The sequence below is a fragment of the Cinclus cinclus genome, chromosome 5, assembly GCF_963662255.1.
Source record: "Cinclus cinclus chromosome 5, bCinCin1.1, whole genome shotgun sequence".
Lineage (NCBI taxonomy): Eukaryota > Metazoa > Chordata > Aves > Passeriformes > Cinclidae > Cinclus > Cinclus cinclus.
In genome coordinates, this window is record NC_085050.1 from 11,071,081 (window position 1) to 11,091,564 (window position 20,484).

Sequence of the window (20,484 nt, forward strand, 5' to 3'; positions counted from 1 at the left end):
TTAAGCCAATTCCATCTTGAAAAATGCTTTTATGGCTCTGGCAAATACTATTTTGTGAACTGTAATTCATACTATTTAAATTATCAAGTGTTAAAATAGTGTATAAGAAAGTCTATATGTCTTAAGTGCTCTGCCTTGTTTGGCAAGCAAGAATACATGTTTGTCACATTGCCTTTTAGTTTGGAAAAACATACAGCTATTGGTTATTGTGACAGCTAGGAAATGTAAGTGTTCAACCCATTTAACTAAGTTAGTGTATGCAAAATCAACATTTATTTTCTCTTAATATCAAAAGCCTGAATATAAACTGCTTAGCTGCCTGTTTTCCAAAAGCATATAAAAGGAAGGATGGATGCACCAATTGCATTAGCATGAATTAAAATTAAAATATGCGCAGAATGTGAGGGAAAAAAAATCAGTGTGTTCATTCAACTCCTCCCCAGCAACACTACATAAAATCAAATATGTAATTTCTACATCTAACAGCATATATGTCCCAAAAATAATAAATATTTTATTTATAATTTAGTTCAGTGAAACTGGATTCTGCTAACTTTTTCTTCTGTAGAAAGAATTTACTTTGTTCACCTGATTAGAGATTGACACTATGGAAACCCTAATCCCATGCTCTACAATGTACATCACACCCCGAGTCACAATTAAAATGTTGATTTGGAAAACAGAGAACACAAAGCAAATTATTTCCTGCACACAGTACATGATGGGTTTCCTGCACCATTTGATTTTATCAGGGTGTGCTAATTACCAAAAAGGAGATAATTACATAAATTCTGTTGTTTAAAATGCAGGGACATTCCTTATCACCGCACAACACTTCAAGGCTGCATAGGGAAAGCCTATTTTATAACATAGATCAATGAAAAAGTGCTTCAAATCGAGAAGTTAGCATCAGAGAGCTTACACAGCAGACCCTCCTTCACTACTCTACAGCTTTCCAAAACCTTATCAGTGTCTTTAGTTGCTGGTTTATACTACATTAAAACCAGACAGAATGCAAACCAAATATTAATGCATCCTTAGGAAGCATGAACTCTCAATTAGAGTGTGACCTTGCCTATTACTCTGCTGTTTCATAGCATTTAGGGTGGTGATCTATGATCCTACTTAGTCATTTTCAGGTAGGTGAAAACGTTTTCTACTTGTGCAGCTGGCTGATTGCAACTCTGCCTTACAAACAATACAGCCACAGTTCACACCTCCATCCCATGATTTCATCAGAAAGGTCCATTCAGAGCAACAAACAAAACCCTGTAAAGCTCTACCCTCAGAGATTTGCCATAATTTCTTGTCAAAACTAGGTTTCATAGCTTGAGTCCTCTGGTAACTGCAGCAACACGATTTCTGCATTAGTGTTCTGCTGCCTTCCACCAGAAAAACACACAGTGAAGGAGTTTACCTCAACTGTCAAAAGATTAGACATGACCTAGATACCCCTTGCTGATTCTTAACCTAGGCCTATGAACAGTACTCATCACAACTTGTCCATAGAAAGCTAAGAGGGAAATCAAATGTGCCACTTTTAGAATGAATGTAGTGGGTTTTATAAATTATTTCCATACTCCCTCCAGCTAATTCAGTCCCCAACATTCCTATATTTTACCTTATAAGCTTGTGAGGGGTATTATGCCATCCCTTTTCCACATAGCACTATGTGAAAAGGACATTTTTTTGCATCTGCTAACACACTTCTTCATCAACTGCATTATTTTCAATACATCCTAAGAAAATGCTAAGTAGAGTAATTCACTGAAAATTTCCAGTACAATTTATATATATTTACTGTATAAAGCTCACTTAGAAGTCCATTGGTTTGTCTGGTATAATTGTAGCTCACAGAGTGGAGGGAAGCTGGATACCAACTCCAGAAGCTGGTATAGCAGAAGCTGTGAACTGCAAAAATTATGTCAGCCCAAGAACTAGACTGGAGCCTTCTAGCAGATATTTCATTTAATTGCATTTAAATGAATAATATCCCACTTCATGTTTGTTTCTTGGCCCATTAGAGCTCTAGTCACACCACCCAAATCAGAGAAGGCAGAGGCTGGGACTGGGAAAATTAAGAACTTGCCATGGTAGGAGGAGAACAGGTTTGAGACCATCTAAGGAATCTGAATGTGCACAAGTCCATTGGACTTGATGAGAGGAATCCACAGGCCCTGAGGGAAGTGGCAGATGAAGTGAGCCAATGGCAGTGTGGTACTCAATTGCCAGATGGGACTAAACCATGACCCATCTCTTTGTATGCCTTTGCAGGAAGGCACAGTTTCAAACCCACAACAGTCACCCAGTCAGTTATGGAGACCTCCACAAGATAATTCAGCCTTATTCTCATACGAGCAAAGAACTATGATTTTAACAGCATGAACTGCCTGCAGATACCCACATTTCTCCCTTGATTGTAGAGGGAGAGAGCTTGACCAGATACCCAATTCTACAGAACTTAAATCAGGCGTGGTTAACGCTCTGAGGTGGGAATGATGAGTTTAAATGTGCAGTATCTGTTCTTCCACAAATGAAGACTATAATGGCTAAATGAAATCAAATAATAGAAAACTTCAATATGCAAAGTATTAAAAATCTCTATAAATGCATTTTATCTTTGCTTTCATGTATTTTCCCAGTCACTGAATGCTAAGTGGTAGCATGGGACTACTTATGCTTTAAAGTGCATACTCAGTTCCAGTATACACAGCCAGCACTCCATTTTCAGCACATTTTAAAAGCTGTGCGCTGGTTGAAGAAAACTCATACCATATAATCTGTCTAGTAACATCAAGAACAAGTGAAACTTCTCAGCTCAGACAAGGGAGTCAGAGTTCTAAATATTCTATTCCACCCCGTGCAACTGTGCTGAAACAGACAAACAGGGTGATATATTCCTCTATCATCCCAAATAACTTGTGGGAGATCAACTTATTCTTAGTGCCCTAATCAAAGGTCCAGCAACTTAAAATTTCCCATTATAACAGACAAAAGCTCTTAAAACATGAAGACTTTTCTCTTACCTTCTACAGGTGACTGCGAAACCTCCCAGACCAGTCTGAAGCCATTGGCAAAAGCATGCAACCCCATTGCTTTCATCATTCTTGTGCTACATATGCATGTATGTATATTCAAATGTATTAGTATATCTCCCTCTGGCATCATCTAAATCCTTTCTGCTCTGTTGTTTTTGTTGTTTGTATACTAATAAACAACACCTTCATAGAAGCAAATATCTTCATAAAAATGGTATATTTCTGTTGACTCAAAGGCAGTTTCTGTATCAGATGGATTTCAATATGACATTAGTTTAGAATGGACAGTGCTAAACCAGGGTTTCCATCTCCACAAACTTCATCCTGTGAAATTCAGTAGAATATAGATTTTCTTAGACAGGATGAGGGTTCTTCTGAACAGTGATGTGTCATTTTGGCTTCAAAGTTAGAACTGATCTTACTGCTGTCTATTTTTTCACACAACTGGAACAATCATATTGTCACTGAACCCCTGTGCTTGGGCAGGCTTTGATATTGTAGCTGATTGAGCTGGCAAAGATCTTCTATGGGGCTCTCATCCATCTCATCCTTCTAGCTTTATTCCAGAAATTGAAATGGGTAAAGATTTTTGGTTTTATTCTTTTGGACTTGAAACCACCAGTAGATTGTATATCTCTCTGAGATACAATACCTGAAGAAACTTTGTGGTTATTGGCAGTCTCACCTCAAGAAACAAAAAATAATTTCTGGCTTTGCAGTAGATTAAAAATATATTACCAATCTCAGACATAGCACAGCTTGGGCACAAAATTCCAATGACAATTTCAAGAGGAATACAATATGTACTTAATCATTGAGGCAGCCTCACTGAGTTCCACTGATTTTTGATTAAGCAAAAGAGACAGACAAACACAACAAACATTGTTCTTCCAATCAGTGGCCTCTACCTGAAATCAGTGTTTCTGTATTACACTGGATTTAAAAGGCCCTTATCAAGAGAAAATTCTTATTTCATGAAAGACCCGCTGTGATTGTATTTCCCATAGTACTTTACAATTCTTGCCATTTAAATCACAGGCACTTTGGAGACATAGAAGAGCTATTACTGTGATTTTTTCTCATAATCATTGTTCCTGTTGCTTCTAATGTAACATCCATTGTAAATACACTCAGTGGGTCAGTTTTGCTCTCGCTTATAAAGTCTACTTAACTTTCCCCAGTTCCAGGAAAAGTGTTTTGTTTTTTAGTAATGATGCAGGAACAACATTTCCTAAGAAAGCTTCAATGAAAGGGGTTTTTTAAATTTATTTAATTAATGTTCTACACAGTATAAACATAATTATCAATGACAGCCTGCCCAATCCCTATACTTTATATTAAGGAACATGCAAAGAACCTTGTGCATTAAGGATGAAGAGTTTCAAACCCTTATTAGAGTTATCTCTTAGTCCCAGAATCCATTGGGATGTGTGAAAACCTACTAAATTTCCTTTTTCATTTGCATGGAAAACACTAAGAAAGCTTGATTTACAGGAGTCATATGAGTCAATGACCACATAAGGTTTCCATGTCCATCAAGGCATTTTCTTTTCAGTCTGTACTATTCAGGAACAATAAATATTTCACTTCTGTATGTCACAAATGCACCAAAGGTGATCTTCACCATCGTGAATCAGTTTCCTATATTCTGAGAACCTGTAAAACACACCTCACATAGTTGCAGAATCTCTCCTGCACTACAATTTATTTATTTTTTTGCCACATACCTTCTTTTTGTTGGTGGAACAAATGTAGAAATTGTCAATAACAGTGGCAATCCCAGGCTGTAGATTCAACTTGGTGTATAAAGTCCCAAAATCTGAAGACCTGAAAGAGATCAAACATCTGTAAGTGCTTTCTTCTAAAGGCTTCAGCACTGAAACTCTGCAAAGAAAACCAAAGAAAACTCTGTGCACCAACTGTCCATTTCCAATGCCTCTCTGCCATCCTTTTGTTCTTTTCAGTGCTCATTAGCTAGTAAAAGAAACCCGCTACTATTAAGAAAACTATGTTCTAGGTCTTAAAAAGACTGGGTAGTTCTGTCTCTACTTTGAAGTTCTCTGCCGTGCTAACTTAGTTTTTTCTGTGGAGTGACAGAAGTCTGACATGTACACCTTTTCATCACCACCCACAAGGTGGGAAAAAAAGAGCTATGAAGAGCACAGGCTCATTGGCAAGCACTAACAGCACCTCCTCAGCTATGCAGAAAAAGAAGAGTTGATTTCAGAGCTTGTGGTTGCATAAGAGAAGATTTTGGCCCAAAATCTGGAAGACTCATATTAGACCACTAGCAGGATTACTACTGAATAAAGATATCCCACCCACTCCTCCAGCTCTTTTTCAGAGGGTCACTAAATTTTGAATTAAAAGAATGAAAGTTGGTATTTGGCCATCAATATGTCGTACACACATCTCCATGAGTATTTCAAATGTGGGCACTCTGCAGAATTTGTTCCAAATTTCTGAAAAGCCGGCAGTGAAAAATTACATCCGTGCTCTGCAGTTGTATTGCTAATGTCAATTATAAAAAGAACAGACAAATAATATGTTAGTATAAGATAAAGTTAGAGAAATTCAAAGCAAGTCACATCCAAATTTAAATCACTTTGGATAAAACCTTGCTTGTTCTGTTTAGGATCAAATTGTACCATATGCCCTCTCCATATTTACAGTTATTAATTTTGCATTTGGAAAGGGACTCAGACACATCTAAGGCACATGCCCCTTCTTCACCAAGAAGCACTCCCTAGGGCGGAGAGTTGGTGTGAGGACTTCCCTCTATACACCCTTCTCTCTCCCAGGAATAATGAACAGGGCTGAATGTACCCTGCCCACAGGAACTCTTCATCATTCAAACAACTGGGAGCATTTGAAAGCTCTCATGTCCAAGAGAACCAAGACAAGACTGTCCCTCCCAGTGTGACACTGCACTGCCTGTGCAGGGATTTCTGCCCTGCAGCCCCTTCCTACCCTGTTCATTGTTCCCCAGCAGGCTCTGCTGCCTCATGCTCCTCACCCAGAGCAGTCACTGCTGAAGTTTGTAGGAGCATGACTGAGTACAAGAGAGAGGAGTCAAAGCCCAAATCCCTGACTGGGTGTGTACATGCTGAGAAGTAGCCACTGCCTGAGGTCTCCTCCAAGCCCCATGTGGTGGGTTATTCCCTGAAGGGCTGGTGCCCACAGAAGGCTGCCATGAGCATCCCACCTATGTCCCAGTGCCACCCAGAATATCATAGTAGTCAGAGGGCATGTTGTGTGAAGCCAGAGGCACCTTCTGTGCTTTCACCAATCCAGCTTTCCACAAGATACAGGAACTTTGAGCTGCTATCACAGAGCAGCATATGTCTTTGGCATCACCAAGCATAGTGGGCAGACAGTGATATGCCAGGATCGGGTCCTAAGGAATGCAAAGAAAGGTTCATGTTTACCTTGTTTTTCTACTTTCTCCACCAGTTAAAAAACCCAACTGACGATGAGACTATAACACTCAGGCCATCCTCACAGCCTAAAAGTGAGAGTAACCATTTTATAGCATTATCTGAATAGATTTGATCCAAGTTTTTCCCCCCCACAATGTTGCTTTCTCTGCAGATATACAGCAATGCATTAGAGAATTAACTAAATCATAGCAATTCAATTCTGATAAATAAATATGTAGATATCAAACACTGCAGTGTACGACTGAGCATTTGGCTCTAAGGGGAATAGAATGGACAGTGTTAAACCTAATTTGCCAGTGGTATTGGACAGAAAGAAATTAAAGCAGAGACTTAAAATACCAACTTCAGACAGATGTATTGAAACCATGCAGAATAAGTTTGTATGATGGAAATATAACCTAGTCTATTCTCTTTGACAGGAGAATATCAGGTCAGTGGCTAGCCCAGTAATAACATCCTGAAATAATTCTCTGAACCTTAAACATGATTCAATTTACTTTGAAGAGGCAGTTCCAAGATTAATACAATGAGACCACTGGAGAGTGACACTGTTTGAGGGACACCATGGCAACTGTGTCAATATGTGAAAAGAGTACAGGCAGGAAGCCCAAAAAAGATAAGTAAGTTCCAAGATAAAAAGTTCCAGTCCAAAACTTTCCCTTCTAATTCTCATGACTTTTAGAAAGTACTGCAAAGAAAGAACAAGGTTTTAACAAGAAGAGAGCACTAAGATAACTGCAGTATTTTCAGACAAATGTAATAAAACTATACAGTCTTTTTTTTTTTTTTTTTCAAATAAGGAAAGAGGGAAAAAAAAATCCATTTCCAGCCTGAGAAAATAAGCAACTGTATCTTCCAAAAAGTACACCGTGCCTAAGCAGGAAGACCATTACTGGAAGAAGATCTGTGGATCTATGGAGAAAAGTATTCTGACTTCAAAGCTTTTTGACTATAGCCCAGACTTGAGAGAGCCCAGGAATGTCAGCTATTCTTTGAGACATTGACACACAAGAGGACATAGCTCAAGGACATCATTCAAAAGAGGCATTGTGCAAAATATTTGGTTTTCCAAATCTACTATACAGAGAAAACAGGCCACCTCGACTTATTCACTTAAGATATAACTTCCAAGTCTTGACTCTGCATATATAAAGAACCAATATTTTGTAGCATGTAGCTAGAACAGAATATCCTTTAATTGCACTACTGAGCTACAGACAAGGTTGGGGAGGATGAATTCTGTGATCCCAGTGCATACCTATTTCAATATATATTTCAAAATGTACTTTGTACAAAATTAAGGAGAGGAGGAGCCCTTTATGGTTCTCCAGTCTTAGTGATATATATTTTTTTTCTCTTAGGAACCCAACTCATGCTGTTCCAAGAGTGTTAAGGAGATGGAAAAACTGACATGAGTAATCTGTTTTTACCAGGATAAACATATTCTCTTTCCTCTCTAAAAATCATGAAAAGATATTTCAAGTTATAATGCAAAGAGGATACATATGTACCTGATGAGAAGAATAAAATTTCCTCCTGTACCATGGTTTATTTGATGTGGCAGCACAACAGCAGAACTCCAAAAACCAGAGCAAGAAGTGTACATACTGCCTTTGTAAAGAAGGTTCCGACCTGCAGTTTGAAGTGATCTGGACACAGTTAATTAGAATTTTAGATTTATGTGAAACATTGCAGGGGAAACAGCAAGCTGTACACAGGCTGCTTCCTGCTGCTGTGCACTGTGGACTACAGGCTACAGACTACAGGGATGATTCTTCACTGAGCAAAACTCAGAGGAGAATTCACAGGAAACACATCTTCCAGTACTCAGGTGATAGAACCATTGGATGGTGGGACATGATTACTCACATACTGATGCAGACATCACACAACCTGAACCTGACAGCTTGTGGCTGGGTAGGAGCTTCTTTGGAAATAATGTATATACTTCTGCTGAAATATGTGCTAGTCTTCTTTTTTTTTCCTTTTTTTTTTTTTAATTCTTAATGGAAAAAAATCAGTTCTCAGTGTAAGAACAGCGTGTTCAGATAGGAGTCCTCAAAATCATAAAATGATATTACAGCACAGACATAATTAGGTCTTTTTAGCTTAATATTGTGAGCTCAAAAAAACGTTGGCAAAACTTCCAAGTGGTAGAGAAATGTACCCTGATGAAATAAAATTCCCAAAGCCCATAAACTCTACGTTAATTTGGGTCTCATCCTCAAAAATGTAACTTTTTAGATTTGACCTGAAATAAATCTATATCTAGCAAAATTTGGAACTGTACCTAAACATTGGATCTGGATATCTTCCAACAGAAATATGGGGAAAGAAGAAGAAATTTAGCAGATACCGTAAGAGACATGAACCAAATGTTTGCCTTTCTGAACTTCACTATCATTATACATCTCTCCCCTGGTGACTCACACCTATGATTCAACATTGCTCATTCTTAGTTGTTTTTCTAAATTATATTTACAACTAGATATTTAAAAATATATAAGAAAAATTAAAATTAATATAGTAAGATGTTAATGAAGAGTCTTAGAGATGCAAATTGCATTTCCAAATCAAATGTAATACTCAAAGAACACATCAACTGAAAAAAAAAAGCTTCCTCCCTTTTTTTCAATGAAGAGAAAAACTAGAAAGAGAATGGTTAGAACACTTAACACACATGTTCATCAGATTTCCTTCACTTTTTCTTCTTGAAGACTAACTCAAGAGTCATTCTAGTCAAATGAGTCATATTGTACAAGCTCCATTAACTTAAAATCCTGGAAGACAACAATGAAGAGATTTCAAATGACTCATGGGTTACTTAACCAGTGAAATAAAAAAAAAAAGTCTTTGAAAGAAAAGAATACAAAAGATCTGCTGTCTTAGATAATTAGTAAATTGTTGAAAAAAAATATTCAATTGAGATGCACATTAGAGAATCAAGGAAGAGTGGATCTGTTCATAAAACTCACTCGACTGCTTCCTACTTAATTTTCTCCAGACTCAATTGCAAATGTTTTCTTCTCACCTTCCCCTCCTTTCAGTCAGCAGAACAGTCCAAGATTTACAGCATGAACTTTACAATGCAGAAGAAATTACATTAGGTTTTTGCTCTGTGACAGATTTACATCTAACAGTAGGATTTCCTTTGTGCTCTGGTCCCTCACCTGAATAATAGAGACAACACAGTCGACTATACCTCAACTGTCTCTAAGGAAAATAGGTAACTGCAGCAGAGTAATGAAGAACTGGCTGATGAAGTATTTAAAACAGATACATCAGAGCTTCCAACAACAAATACCAGGACAAACCTTCTGAAAGGGAAGAAACCAGAGGAACATCATTAAAGAAGTGGAAAACTAACTCATCTTCTTCCTTTAAACAGCACAGAAACCTTCAAGCGTTTTTGCATGTCCAATGTGGAAATTGCAGAGGCTTTGGTTAGCCTTATAAAATCCCTTCAAATAGAACCAAAAACTTCCAAAACTCCAAAGCCTTTCTTCCCAGTACAAACACATTGTAACATTGGATTCCAACATCCAACTCATATATTGAGGAAATCATGCAGATGAAAGTTTCTTCAAAGGATGTAGAAGAGTAGGACTCCCAGCAATCCAATTAACACCCAGCAATCCAATTAACAGATTACTAATCAGCTACCAGCTTTGCAGGAGTACTTTTTGGAAATACCGCTCTCTCTTCTTTCCAGAAAATTGAGCCTTTTGGAAATTACATGTTTTTCCTCCTAAAGCCAAAACTATAGAAATTCTTCTTTAATCCAGTTTTACACTAAAAAATCAATGGTGTAGGCAAAAGGTAACACATAAATATTTTAGCAATTTCATATTTAGGCTATAGAGGGTTTACCTTCTTTTCCCAAAAACACTAGAGATCAACATGTCGCGTTTTCATTTATCAATTATTGATATCATATATTGATCGCATACCTGATAATATAGGTATTTTTAAGAGCTGTTGGTAATCCCAACTGCCTTTTTAGTTGAACTGACCTGTTCTGTAATGCTCTGCTGTGTACAGGACATGGTGCAACTTTGCGTTTATACAGTTATAGAGACTCCTTCCAATAATTACAGGGATTAATGTCCATATATATTTGATTTCTGACTTAAAAAATTCCACAGGGAAAAAAAATAACCCGTAAGACCGCATTTGCATCAAGTGAAGACTCGGGGAGGATCATAAACATCACATATTCTAGAACTGGGCTTTTATTCAAAGCATTAAACATATCAAATCAACTGGCCACAGTGGAGGGAAAACCAGTCCTCTGTAGCCAACAATAAAAACCAGGATTACCATGGCAGGTGAACTTTAGGGAGTCAAATCTCTCCTCAGGAACTCTGGCTGCTAATGTCACAGTGATGAATTAGACATGACCTTATTTTGCAATGCACACAGTGGGGTCCTCTGACACCACACAGCACCAAGCCTGACTCGGCCCCAGACTGGCATGCCAGACTACAATCTCCTACCCTGATGTTGCAATTACCTTTGAAGGAAGTGTTTTGAAGTCCACGTTTTCCAGGAACTATTGTGTCTCAGAGCTGTTTGGACCTAATGCTTTGCACAAGTACAGCAACCATTCACATTTTCTTAGGAGAGAACACGGCAGGTGACAGACAGAGCTCTTTGTACAGATGGGGGTGTTACTTGATGGAGATACATGCATTATGCACTATGTACTTACATATCATTTTTTCCCTTACTAGTATCTTCTGTCATGCATTTATCAGGTACTGCTTTTTTGTTAATTGCTTCACCTGCACAATGCACACACACACATGCTCAAACTCCAACAGTTAGCAGCATTGTGTCTTTAGTCTACTACATACCTTTCTGCGCTGTATTTAAACATCCCTGCTCTGTGTATCTCACTGTATCCCCTCAGTTTCTTTTGCAGCCCTTCATTAGTCCTTCAATACACCACAAACATCCTGCTCATTAGCCTGTTATCACTCTGCTTATCAGTTACATTTTCAAGCTCCTCATTACTTTGCTGCACAGCTCCAACAATTAGCTTTTATCTTCCACAGGCAGACAAAACATCACATTAGCTTCTATTAGCTGCAGCCGTCTCCTCCCCTCTCAGAAAGTGTTAGTTTAGGTTAGGCACCTATTCTGAAATTACTGCCTTGGTGCATTAATTCCATCAGCAGCACGCAGCATTTGCTGACAGCACGTCCTGGAAGGTACAGCCTGTAGCCACGCTTGCAGTACACAGATACTTGTGATGAATCCACTCAGCCATGAAACAAGCAGTGCCACAGTGACAAAGCAGACAAGACACCACCAGCAAGACAGGGTTATGTCTTACTTTTGCAAAAAGTAAAAGCCCTGGGTTATTTCTTCCTCAGCTTTGCAGCCTGGAAGAGCTGGGGCATGTGCTAGATCATGCTGCCTTCAAGGGCTACAGGGGTAAATTAAGGTGCCTGGGGGCAAATTAAAGATTCCCCCACAATCACTTGACTCCAGTCATTTGTTCCTGTTAAAAACAAACTTATTGAAATAGTTCATAGTCAAATTAATGGTTTTGAAGTCTTGCTTTTGGATAATTTCAGTAAAGCTGCTTATAGTCCCTTCCCACAACCAGTTCTAGTGACTTACATGAGGGAGTAGAAAGAAATAATTAAATTGTGGGAAACAGGGAAAGATCAATTTCTTACCACACTTTCTTCACTGAATTCAACATATTGTGTAACTAACAGTTAGTGTGCAAGCATTTATCCCCAGAAACAGCCCTGTGTAGATTCAGTCTCAGCAGCTGCAATTCCAGCACTCAGTAAGAAATGGAGTGTATCATGGAACATTTGGGAGGTCCGCTATTGAGTGATTTAATTATTTAATTAACTATTTAGTTAATACCTACAAAACAAAGTAATATTTCCTATGCAATGCTAACTTCCTTTCACCTATTTAGACAAGCATCTTTGGACAAAAAGGTTGGGTTTAGTTTTGGTGGGGTATTCTTTTTTTTGTGTTTGTTTGTTTGGTTTTGTTTTGTTTTTTGTTTTTTTTTAGTTTGGGAAAAAGAAGCCTTGTTGCTAAAGTACAGTTTTCCTAAAGTATGCTTACTAACTATATTGCCAGAAGTGGAAACATATACATATATATATATATATATATATATGTTACTTCCAGTATGATTTCTCTTTTATGAGTGTTGTGAGGGGAAATGAGTAATTACAAAGGAATTATTCCTTATCTCACATACTTGTGTTCTTTGGGGAAAGGAGATGGTTCAAGAATATCTTCTTGAGGTTTGCAAGGAACATTAAAATTTTCCACCATGGAAAAATGCTAGGCATTTCCCATAGCCTAGGCTTTTTATTTAAACCACTAAACACAGCTAAAATATTTCTGAAACAACTTCATTTTCAGTCAGGCAGCTTATTGGAAGGCAAGAAACATGTTGGGATACATGAGAGAATTTGGCCTTGTGCTTTTTTGACCAGAACAGCAAATTTTCTTGTAATCACTGGATAGAACTGTTTGGAATAGGAACGTTTACAAAATTTAAAAGGAACTGATAATAATTTAATAAATGACATATGCACGTTCACATGCAATTATCTGTTCCTCTAGCAATGGGCTCTGCCAGCTATAACAGCTTTCTATTCACTCCTCAGTAAGCAGAACTCTTCTTTAACTCCAACTGTAGCAGTTTTAGCTTTTGTTGCTGAAGTGCTGAAGTGCTCTGTTTTATGATTGCTGTGGGGGAGGTGAGAGGGAAAATGAACTATATGGCCAGGTGCAGCACTTTATAAAAAGGTAAATGAAGTCAATGTTTGGTCAGTAATTTGACTGTGGTATTCTGCACCTGAAGCCAAATGACTGGCACAACTAAGGGAATAACTGGACATTTAAAAAAATAATAAAAATCCTAAACAATAAGTAAACACAGAAAATCAGACTCTGGAAATGTATCAGAGACTGACTGTTGCCTGTTGTGGGGTTTCTGGCATGCTTCTCTGAAATTGCAAGTACACATCTGGGATGGAGGCTGGGCAGTGCACAGATGCAGCTCAAGTTCATCCAAGGTGTCAGTTCCAATGTCCCCAGTGTCAAAAGAGTGATTGTTTTAAGTTATTACAATTGTACCAGAACAAAACCTTTACAAGGAATTTTAAAGCATTGTTTCGAATTCCTCTCCTTCAAAAACAGTCAAAACAATCATCTGCCTCACCTATGTCTGCCCACAAACAAGATTGCCATGATGTGTCTGAATCATGAAAACATTCAGATGGTTAAACAAAATCAGATTTTCCTAACAGCATTTAAAATCACTGTGTGTCTGTGCTTCCTGAGCTGCAGGTAGGAATGGGAGGAGGCGCATCTCAGGGTGCTGCAGCAGCAGGGACACTGGGGGATTCAGAGACTCAGAACCAATCACTTCAGCAAGATTTTTTTCTGCTATTTGCTAATGACCCAAACCATAAACTCCTAGCAGACTTCTACAGTTGCTGAAGGGGTTTTATTTATTTATTTATTTATTTATTTATTTATTTATTTATTTATTTATTTATTTTGTTTAGAGCTTTCAGCAGCCCCATTTCCCTTACAGTCATTCTGCTGTAACTGCAGTGACACCTGTGGGGGGCTGAGCCCATCAGCTGTAGTTTGGCCTGTTGTTGAACTTGGCAAGCCAGCAGCACATAAAGCCCCAGCAGATGTTTCTCCTTTAACAGCAGCTCTTTCAAACCCTTGGCCAGACATAAATCCAAAATAGATCCAGAAAAGAGACAAACAGTGCCACCATCATGGCTCGTAAAATTAGGAGGCAGAACTAGCCTTTTCTGCAGGACTTGAGAGACCATTAGCAGCAGAAGGTGTTGGGAAGTGTTCCCATAAATTATGCTGACAGGTTAAGAGGGCCAGCCACAGCAAATGCAGCACATTTTGCACTGTGACACCTGCTTGCTAGGAAACAGAATCCTAAGACAAATACACGCATTTACACAGGAGTTTCCAAACCAAGATCACACTTCATAGCAACAAGTACAGGAAGCAGCCAATTTTATGGCCATTAACACCTCCACATGGAGCTATGGTGTTTCCACGCCTTGTTAATGAACATTCTAAAAATAAAACAGTAATGCAATGATCCTTGGTAGTAGGGATCTTCTGAATACATGCCTTGCTGGATCTATTTTCTTAAAAGAAAGCTGCACTAAGAGTGCATTCACAGCTACCAGTGTGCTTTATGGGAGAGGAGGTTGATATATACCAGGGTGACATGTTAATACATCTGCTCGCTTGGTGATGACTAACTGCCCCTAACAGAAGCCTGGTCTGCTATAAATTACTGGGATGTAATTTCAAATGCAACTTAAAACAACCCTCACAGAAAAAGAATCATTCTCAGCATTCACAATAACTCAAAGCACTGAAGGAGGAACTTCAACCATATTCTTGTTGGACATTAAAAGAAACTAGGAAGAGAAAAGGAAGCCAGCAAATTTCATAGTGTCCAAGAAGATGGGAAAGAGATACATGGGATGATGGCAGTAAATTTATAGATGATACAAAACTGTGAGGGGTGGTTGATATACCAGTGGATATATCTTGTGGAGAGACAGGCAAATGGCAATCACAACAAAGTGAGGTGGAAAGTACTACACCAGAGAAGAAATAACCCCATGCACCAGTAGATACTGGAGACCAACAGACTAGAAGGCAGCTTGGCACAAAAAGCCATGGAAGTCCTGGTGAGTGTGAAATCAAACCTAAGCCAAAGTGCCATTGCAGCAAAGGCAGCCAACGGTGTCTCAAGCTGAATCAGGAAGAACATTTCCAGCAGGACGAGGGAGGTGAATCCTCCCCACTCAGCACTGCTGAGATCCAGTAGTATGAGATGCTGAGAAACTGTACATCTCAGTATACTGCTGAGGTACAGCTGCAGTAATGTGGCCCCTCAGAATGAGAGACACGGACATACTGGAGTATACCCAGCAAAGAGCCACAAAGATGATTAGAGACTGGATCACCTATCACAAAGGGCAAGGCTGAGAGAGCTGGGGCTGGTCAGACTGGAGAAGGCTCAGAGGAGACTTCATCAATGCTTATAAATAATTGATGTGCATAAAGATGGAGCCAAACTCTTCTTGGCAATACTCAGTGACAAGCCAAGAGGCAATCGACACAAACTGAAATACATTAAACTCCATTTAAACAGAAGAAAATTATTTTCTTTTTTTTTTTTTTTTACCATGAGGGTGGCTGAACAGTGGAACAGGCTGCCTAGGGATCTTGTGGTATCTCCATCCTTGGAGATACGCAAAAGTTGACTGGACAAGATCTAGATCACTGTACTATAATCAAGGGGGCTAGATTCAATTATGTCAGAGCTCCCTTCCAATGTCATTTAACTTGTGATTCTGCAGTTACTGAAAGTTAAATTACATAATTTGACTTTGTTGAAGATACTGTGCATCAAAAGTAAATTTCTGTAGACAACCAACACAGCTAAAGCATCATCAAATCATAGAAGGAACTTCACTGCATATTTGCTAGGGAATCTACAACTCCATGAACTAAAACCAAAAAATTTGGTGTTTTAATTTAAGTTCAGCAGAACAGAACTGTGCTTGGAGTATGCTTGTTCCAAAGAAGTTCCTAACCAGCAGCACTGTTGTATAAGACATTTACTGATAAGAAAAGTGCTTACAACACAGAGCCTGCACAATCTTTGCATGTGAAGTCTGAAATTATAGTAGTATCCCAAACTCTACATTTGAAGTCTGAAAAGTGGCACAAAAGCATTTTACCTAAATGTCATTTTGCGGCCATATAGCTCAGTCTTATTCAACCACCCAAAGTAGCCAGGCTTCAATGAAAACAAACAAACAAAAAAAAGGATATGCCCAAGGAAAGCTTTTTTTTTTCCTTTTCTGCTGTTGTTGGTCCCACGCTAAACCCCCACTTTGGGGAATTTAGCCTATGAAAGCTTTGGCAAACATTTTGGTACATGCGGTCAAGTCTCCAGTTCACAGGGAAAGCTCAGCATGACACAACTACTCCACAGACAAATGCACAGATCCCAAATTCTAGCCACTAGTCCCACCAGACATGTTTTATTAAATACCTTTTACACATGACTTGGAAAACAGCTCTATCTTATACCAGTAAATTAAAACCCAACATGCCAGCATTTGGGAAGAGACCAAGATACATTTGCTGTCCTTATTTCCAAATCATATCCACTCAAGGGCAGTTTTTTCAAAGAAATCCAGATTCTAGCTGGCACTGGGGAAAACAACAGTAAGGTGGTCAGAAGAAGTTGCTCAATGCCTACTTCCTTACATTTGTGGAAAATCCCATGGAAAACCACAGAGTGCCATCTGCTCTCCTTCTCATAAAATTATAGAGTCATTTAGGTTGGAAAAGACCTCTAGGATTATCAACGAATGAACCATTAACCCAGCAATGCCAAATTCACCACACAAGATACATTTACATATAAAAATATGTATAAATTTAAATGCAATATAAATATGTGCAAATTTATATGTAAATGTATCATCTTGTGTGCAGACTGGATCAGACTGGATCTCCAGGTATGGATTGTTTTCTTTTTACTGAGACAAACTCTCATTACAATCATGAGATAATGACTAAATGAAAACCCTTCACTATATATTTTAAAGACACATATAATTCCTCAGTGTATAATTCCTTCAGAATGCACCTGAAGTACTTTATAACACAGGATTTTTATATTTTCTCTGATTTTTAATGTCCTTGCTAAAAATAATGAGATATTCAAATCAAAATTTTGTTGTTTATATATATTTACTTAGTAGGTAAAGGGAATTCCTTCTTCCAGATCCATCTGTCTAACTACAGACTGTGTCCTACTATTAAAGTGTGGGACTGGCTGTATTTAACATTATCATTTATTAACCCATCTCTACATCTAACCCTGTAGAAAAAGTACTACAGACAATTTAGAGAAATGAAAGATAGTAGCACCACAAGCTTAAAAACGCCAAAATCTTTCAGCATATCAAAACACAAAAATTACTTAACATCCAAGCATGTATTTGCCAAATGCATTGTCAGTGAACGCAATAATTTGAATATTTTTTTTAATGTCTGCAAATTACCATCCTTGAATTATTAACACTAAAACATGATAATTCTTAAATTAAATTTAACCATCTTGCTTATTTTAGTTACTTAAATGTGTTCAGTACACATTTAAATTCAGTTACTTAAAAAGTTCAGACCATTTTAACATAATAGATTTTTTCTATTTCTAATTTTCAGAAGTAATAAACTGTGGACGAGGTTCTCCTACAGGAGACAACCATATTCCCAGGTCATATGTAATGGTTGTTCATCATTAGCTACTATTCCAAGGATACCAAAATGGACATCATGCACATATATTTTCCAAGATACACTATTGTCATGTTCTGATCACTTTTCTTTATTAAGAATTTGCTAGTAAAACTGATTGATAGGTAGTCTTATTGTACAAGGAGGATGTCTCATTCAACTATTTGACCTTGTCTTCACACTAACAATTGAGTATCTTTGAAATGTGTTTACTTCAGAATTTACAAGAGCATTAAAGACAGGATGTCAGCACATCTCAGGTTTGAAAACATCCAATAATAGTGAATGAGTTCAGACAGTAGGGTCATCTGCAATGTACTTTAAGAAAGAGAGACAAAATTTCTTTCTTCCACTTTATAGTTAAAGACAAGTAAAATATTCCTAAACTACCCTGTGATTTTTTTATTGGTTTGGTTGTTTGTTTTTGTTTTTTAACTGAGGAACATTATTTTTTGAGACCAAGATAGCCCACATTAAGATGAAGTCAGATGCAAAACACTTTCCAGAAACAGCTACAGAATCTAAAAAGCTTTTCCTTACCTCCTACTGAGCAAGATCTGGGCAAGCTTGAGAAACAGCCTTAAAGCTGGTTTGCTCTTTCATCATGATGTACAATGTATAGAACTGAATTTTTCCCTCTATCACTAACATGGAGCCATCATTCCTGCAACTTCAAAGTCACAAAAATGAGACAGCTAGACTTAAGAAGTCTGACAGAGGATTGAAATATTTTCCAGTGATAATACTTTCCTTCCTTCATTAACATTATTACATTAAAAAAATTACATATGGCAGTAATTTTCTTTTGTGCTTCCTAAATATTTGCATTGCTGCATAACTGTCTCAGTAGGAAAAGCAATCTTTTGTTCCAATTTATAGCGGAGTGCCAACGATGCCAAGACTGTGGCTTTGACCCCTATATGGGCCATTCACTTAAGAGTTGAACTCGATGATCCTTTTGGCCCCCTTTCAAGTTAGAATATTCTGGGTGTGAATATAGTTGCACTCTCTTTATTTACGTGCTTGGAAATCCATTTCTACTGCATGAAATATGACAATCAGATGACCCATCAAATCCCATAGAAATTGTCCTCCATATAAGTATTGTGTCTTCAGGACCTGACTAATCTAGCATAACAAGGAACAGTCACATCACATCCCTATTTGTATTGGCCACATGTGGGCTACCAGCAGCTATGTGTGGATTGCATTTTGATTAGAGCTTAAAGTTGAATTTATTTTTTTTTGTTATAGTTTTTGGATCTGTCTTAGATTCTCCTAATATTTTGCATATTTTACGTAAATACATATGCATTCACTACAACTGAGCTTCAGATGCTTCATATTCCCTCTAATATTACAAAAGGTCAGAGAAACTTCTGGATTTGTCTCAATAAAGCATAAAATTGAACAATCCTGATACTTGTAGCCTCTAAGAAACTAAGGGAGGTAAATGTGATGGATATTACCATACAATCTAAGGAAGTTGAAAATAATTATAAAAAGAAGTAAAATAAGAAGTAGCTTTGAGTCACTTATTCTGTTGAGAATGCAAATTATAAGTAAGGGATATTAGCTAATGATTGATAAGAAACTTCAAGTGATCCCAAACCTCTAACTTATTCACACTGATGTTCAAAATGTAATTCCTTTCAAACCACACAGTAGAGTTGGATTAATGGAACAAATACTTCAGCAGTAATCCATGAGTCATGCCTTCTTATTATTATGAGGTTTGGAATACTTATCATTTCAGCTCTGTGGCTTTACTAAATAACAACAAGTAACACCATATTCAGGCTCTCATATCTTTACACACATACTGTCAAGTATAAAAGGAAAGAAAAGAAGAACATTTATGTTGTATTTTCAATGAAATGTCTTAAAGAAAATACAGCTTGGGTTATGCACATAGTAGGTAGATTTTCCAGGCTTTAGTTTTATGCTTTGCAGCTGTCTCTTCAAATCTTTAGGTACAGATTTTGGTAGAGAAGAAACCCTAGTCTTTTTTTCGTAAACGTGTAAAAAGGCAGAGAAGAATGTGGGAGGGAGTTAGTTCCACTGTCCCTCAGTCCCTCGAGCAGCAGATACACAAAGGCAGAGTATAATGAAAGAGGAAGAGAGAGGCATCTTCTATGCCTTGTAGTGAATAAGCAATACTGCAAGGCATGCAATTACTAGAGATGGATGTGACTTCATCATTAGAAGACCTAAGGTCCTGAGGAGAGAAACATGATCGGTTATCCTTTGCCCACCCTACCCCTAACTTGTTACTTCCCTCAAGCTCCTCCCCACCACTTCAAAGTCTATGAGCAGGAAACCAAAATTTACCTTTGGAGATGGCTGACCTTTAGTAACTGCATTTCCAATTATTATCACAGCACTAATTGCACATACAATCTTTCTTTTCTACCTATCTTTTCTTTGCTTTCTCTATGACAACAGCATTGTTTTTTTGCTACTTTTTCTTCTCATTTCATTCTTAGCTTTTGATTACACAAGACTCAGTGTGTAGCACAGCAAGGAGAGAGAAATGCATTAGTCCTTACTCTGAAAACTGGACATGCTAGGCACAGATTTAATCTAAATTGCCAATGCAGCATCACTAACAGTACTGATAGCAATGTCAGGCATCCTTGGACACA

At 37.8% G+C, this 20,484-nt stretch overlaps 1 protein-coding gene across 1 annotated transcript in view; it reads right to left on the reverse strand.

Annotated features, from left to right (window-relative positions):
* Window positions 1-20,484, reverse strand: part of SORCS2 (sortilin related VPS10 domain containing receptor 2) — a 521,566-nt gene that overhangs the window by 220,379 nt on the left and 280,703 nt on the right. Inside the window, exon 3 of the mRNA XM_062493233.1 lies at window positions 4,766-4,865. Coding sequence (XP_062349217.1) covers window positions 4,766-4,865 — 100 coding nt within the window. The remainder of the gene's footprint in view (window positions 1-4,765; window positions 4,866-20,484) is intronic.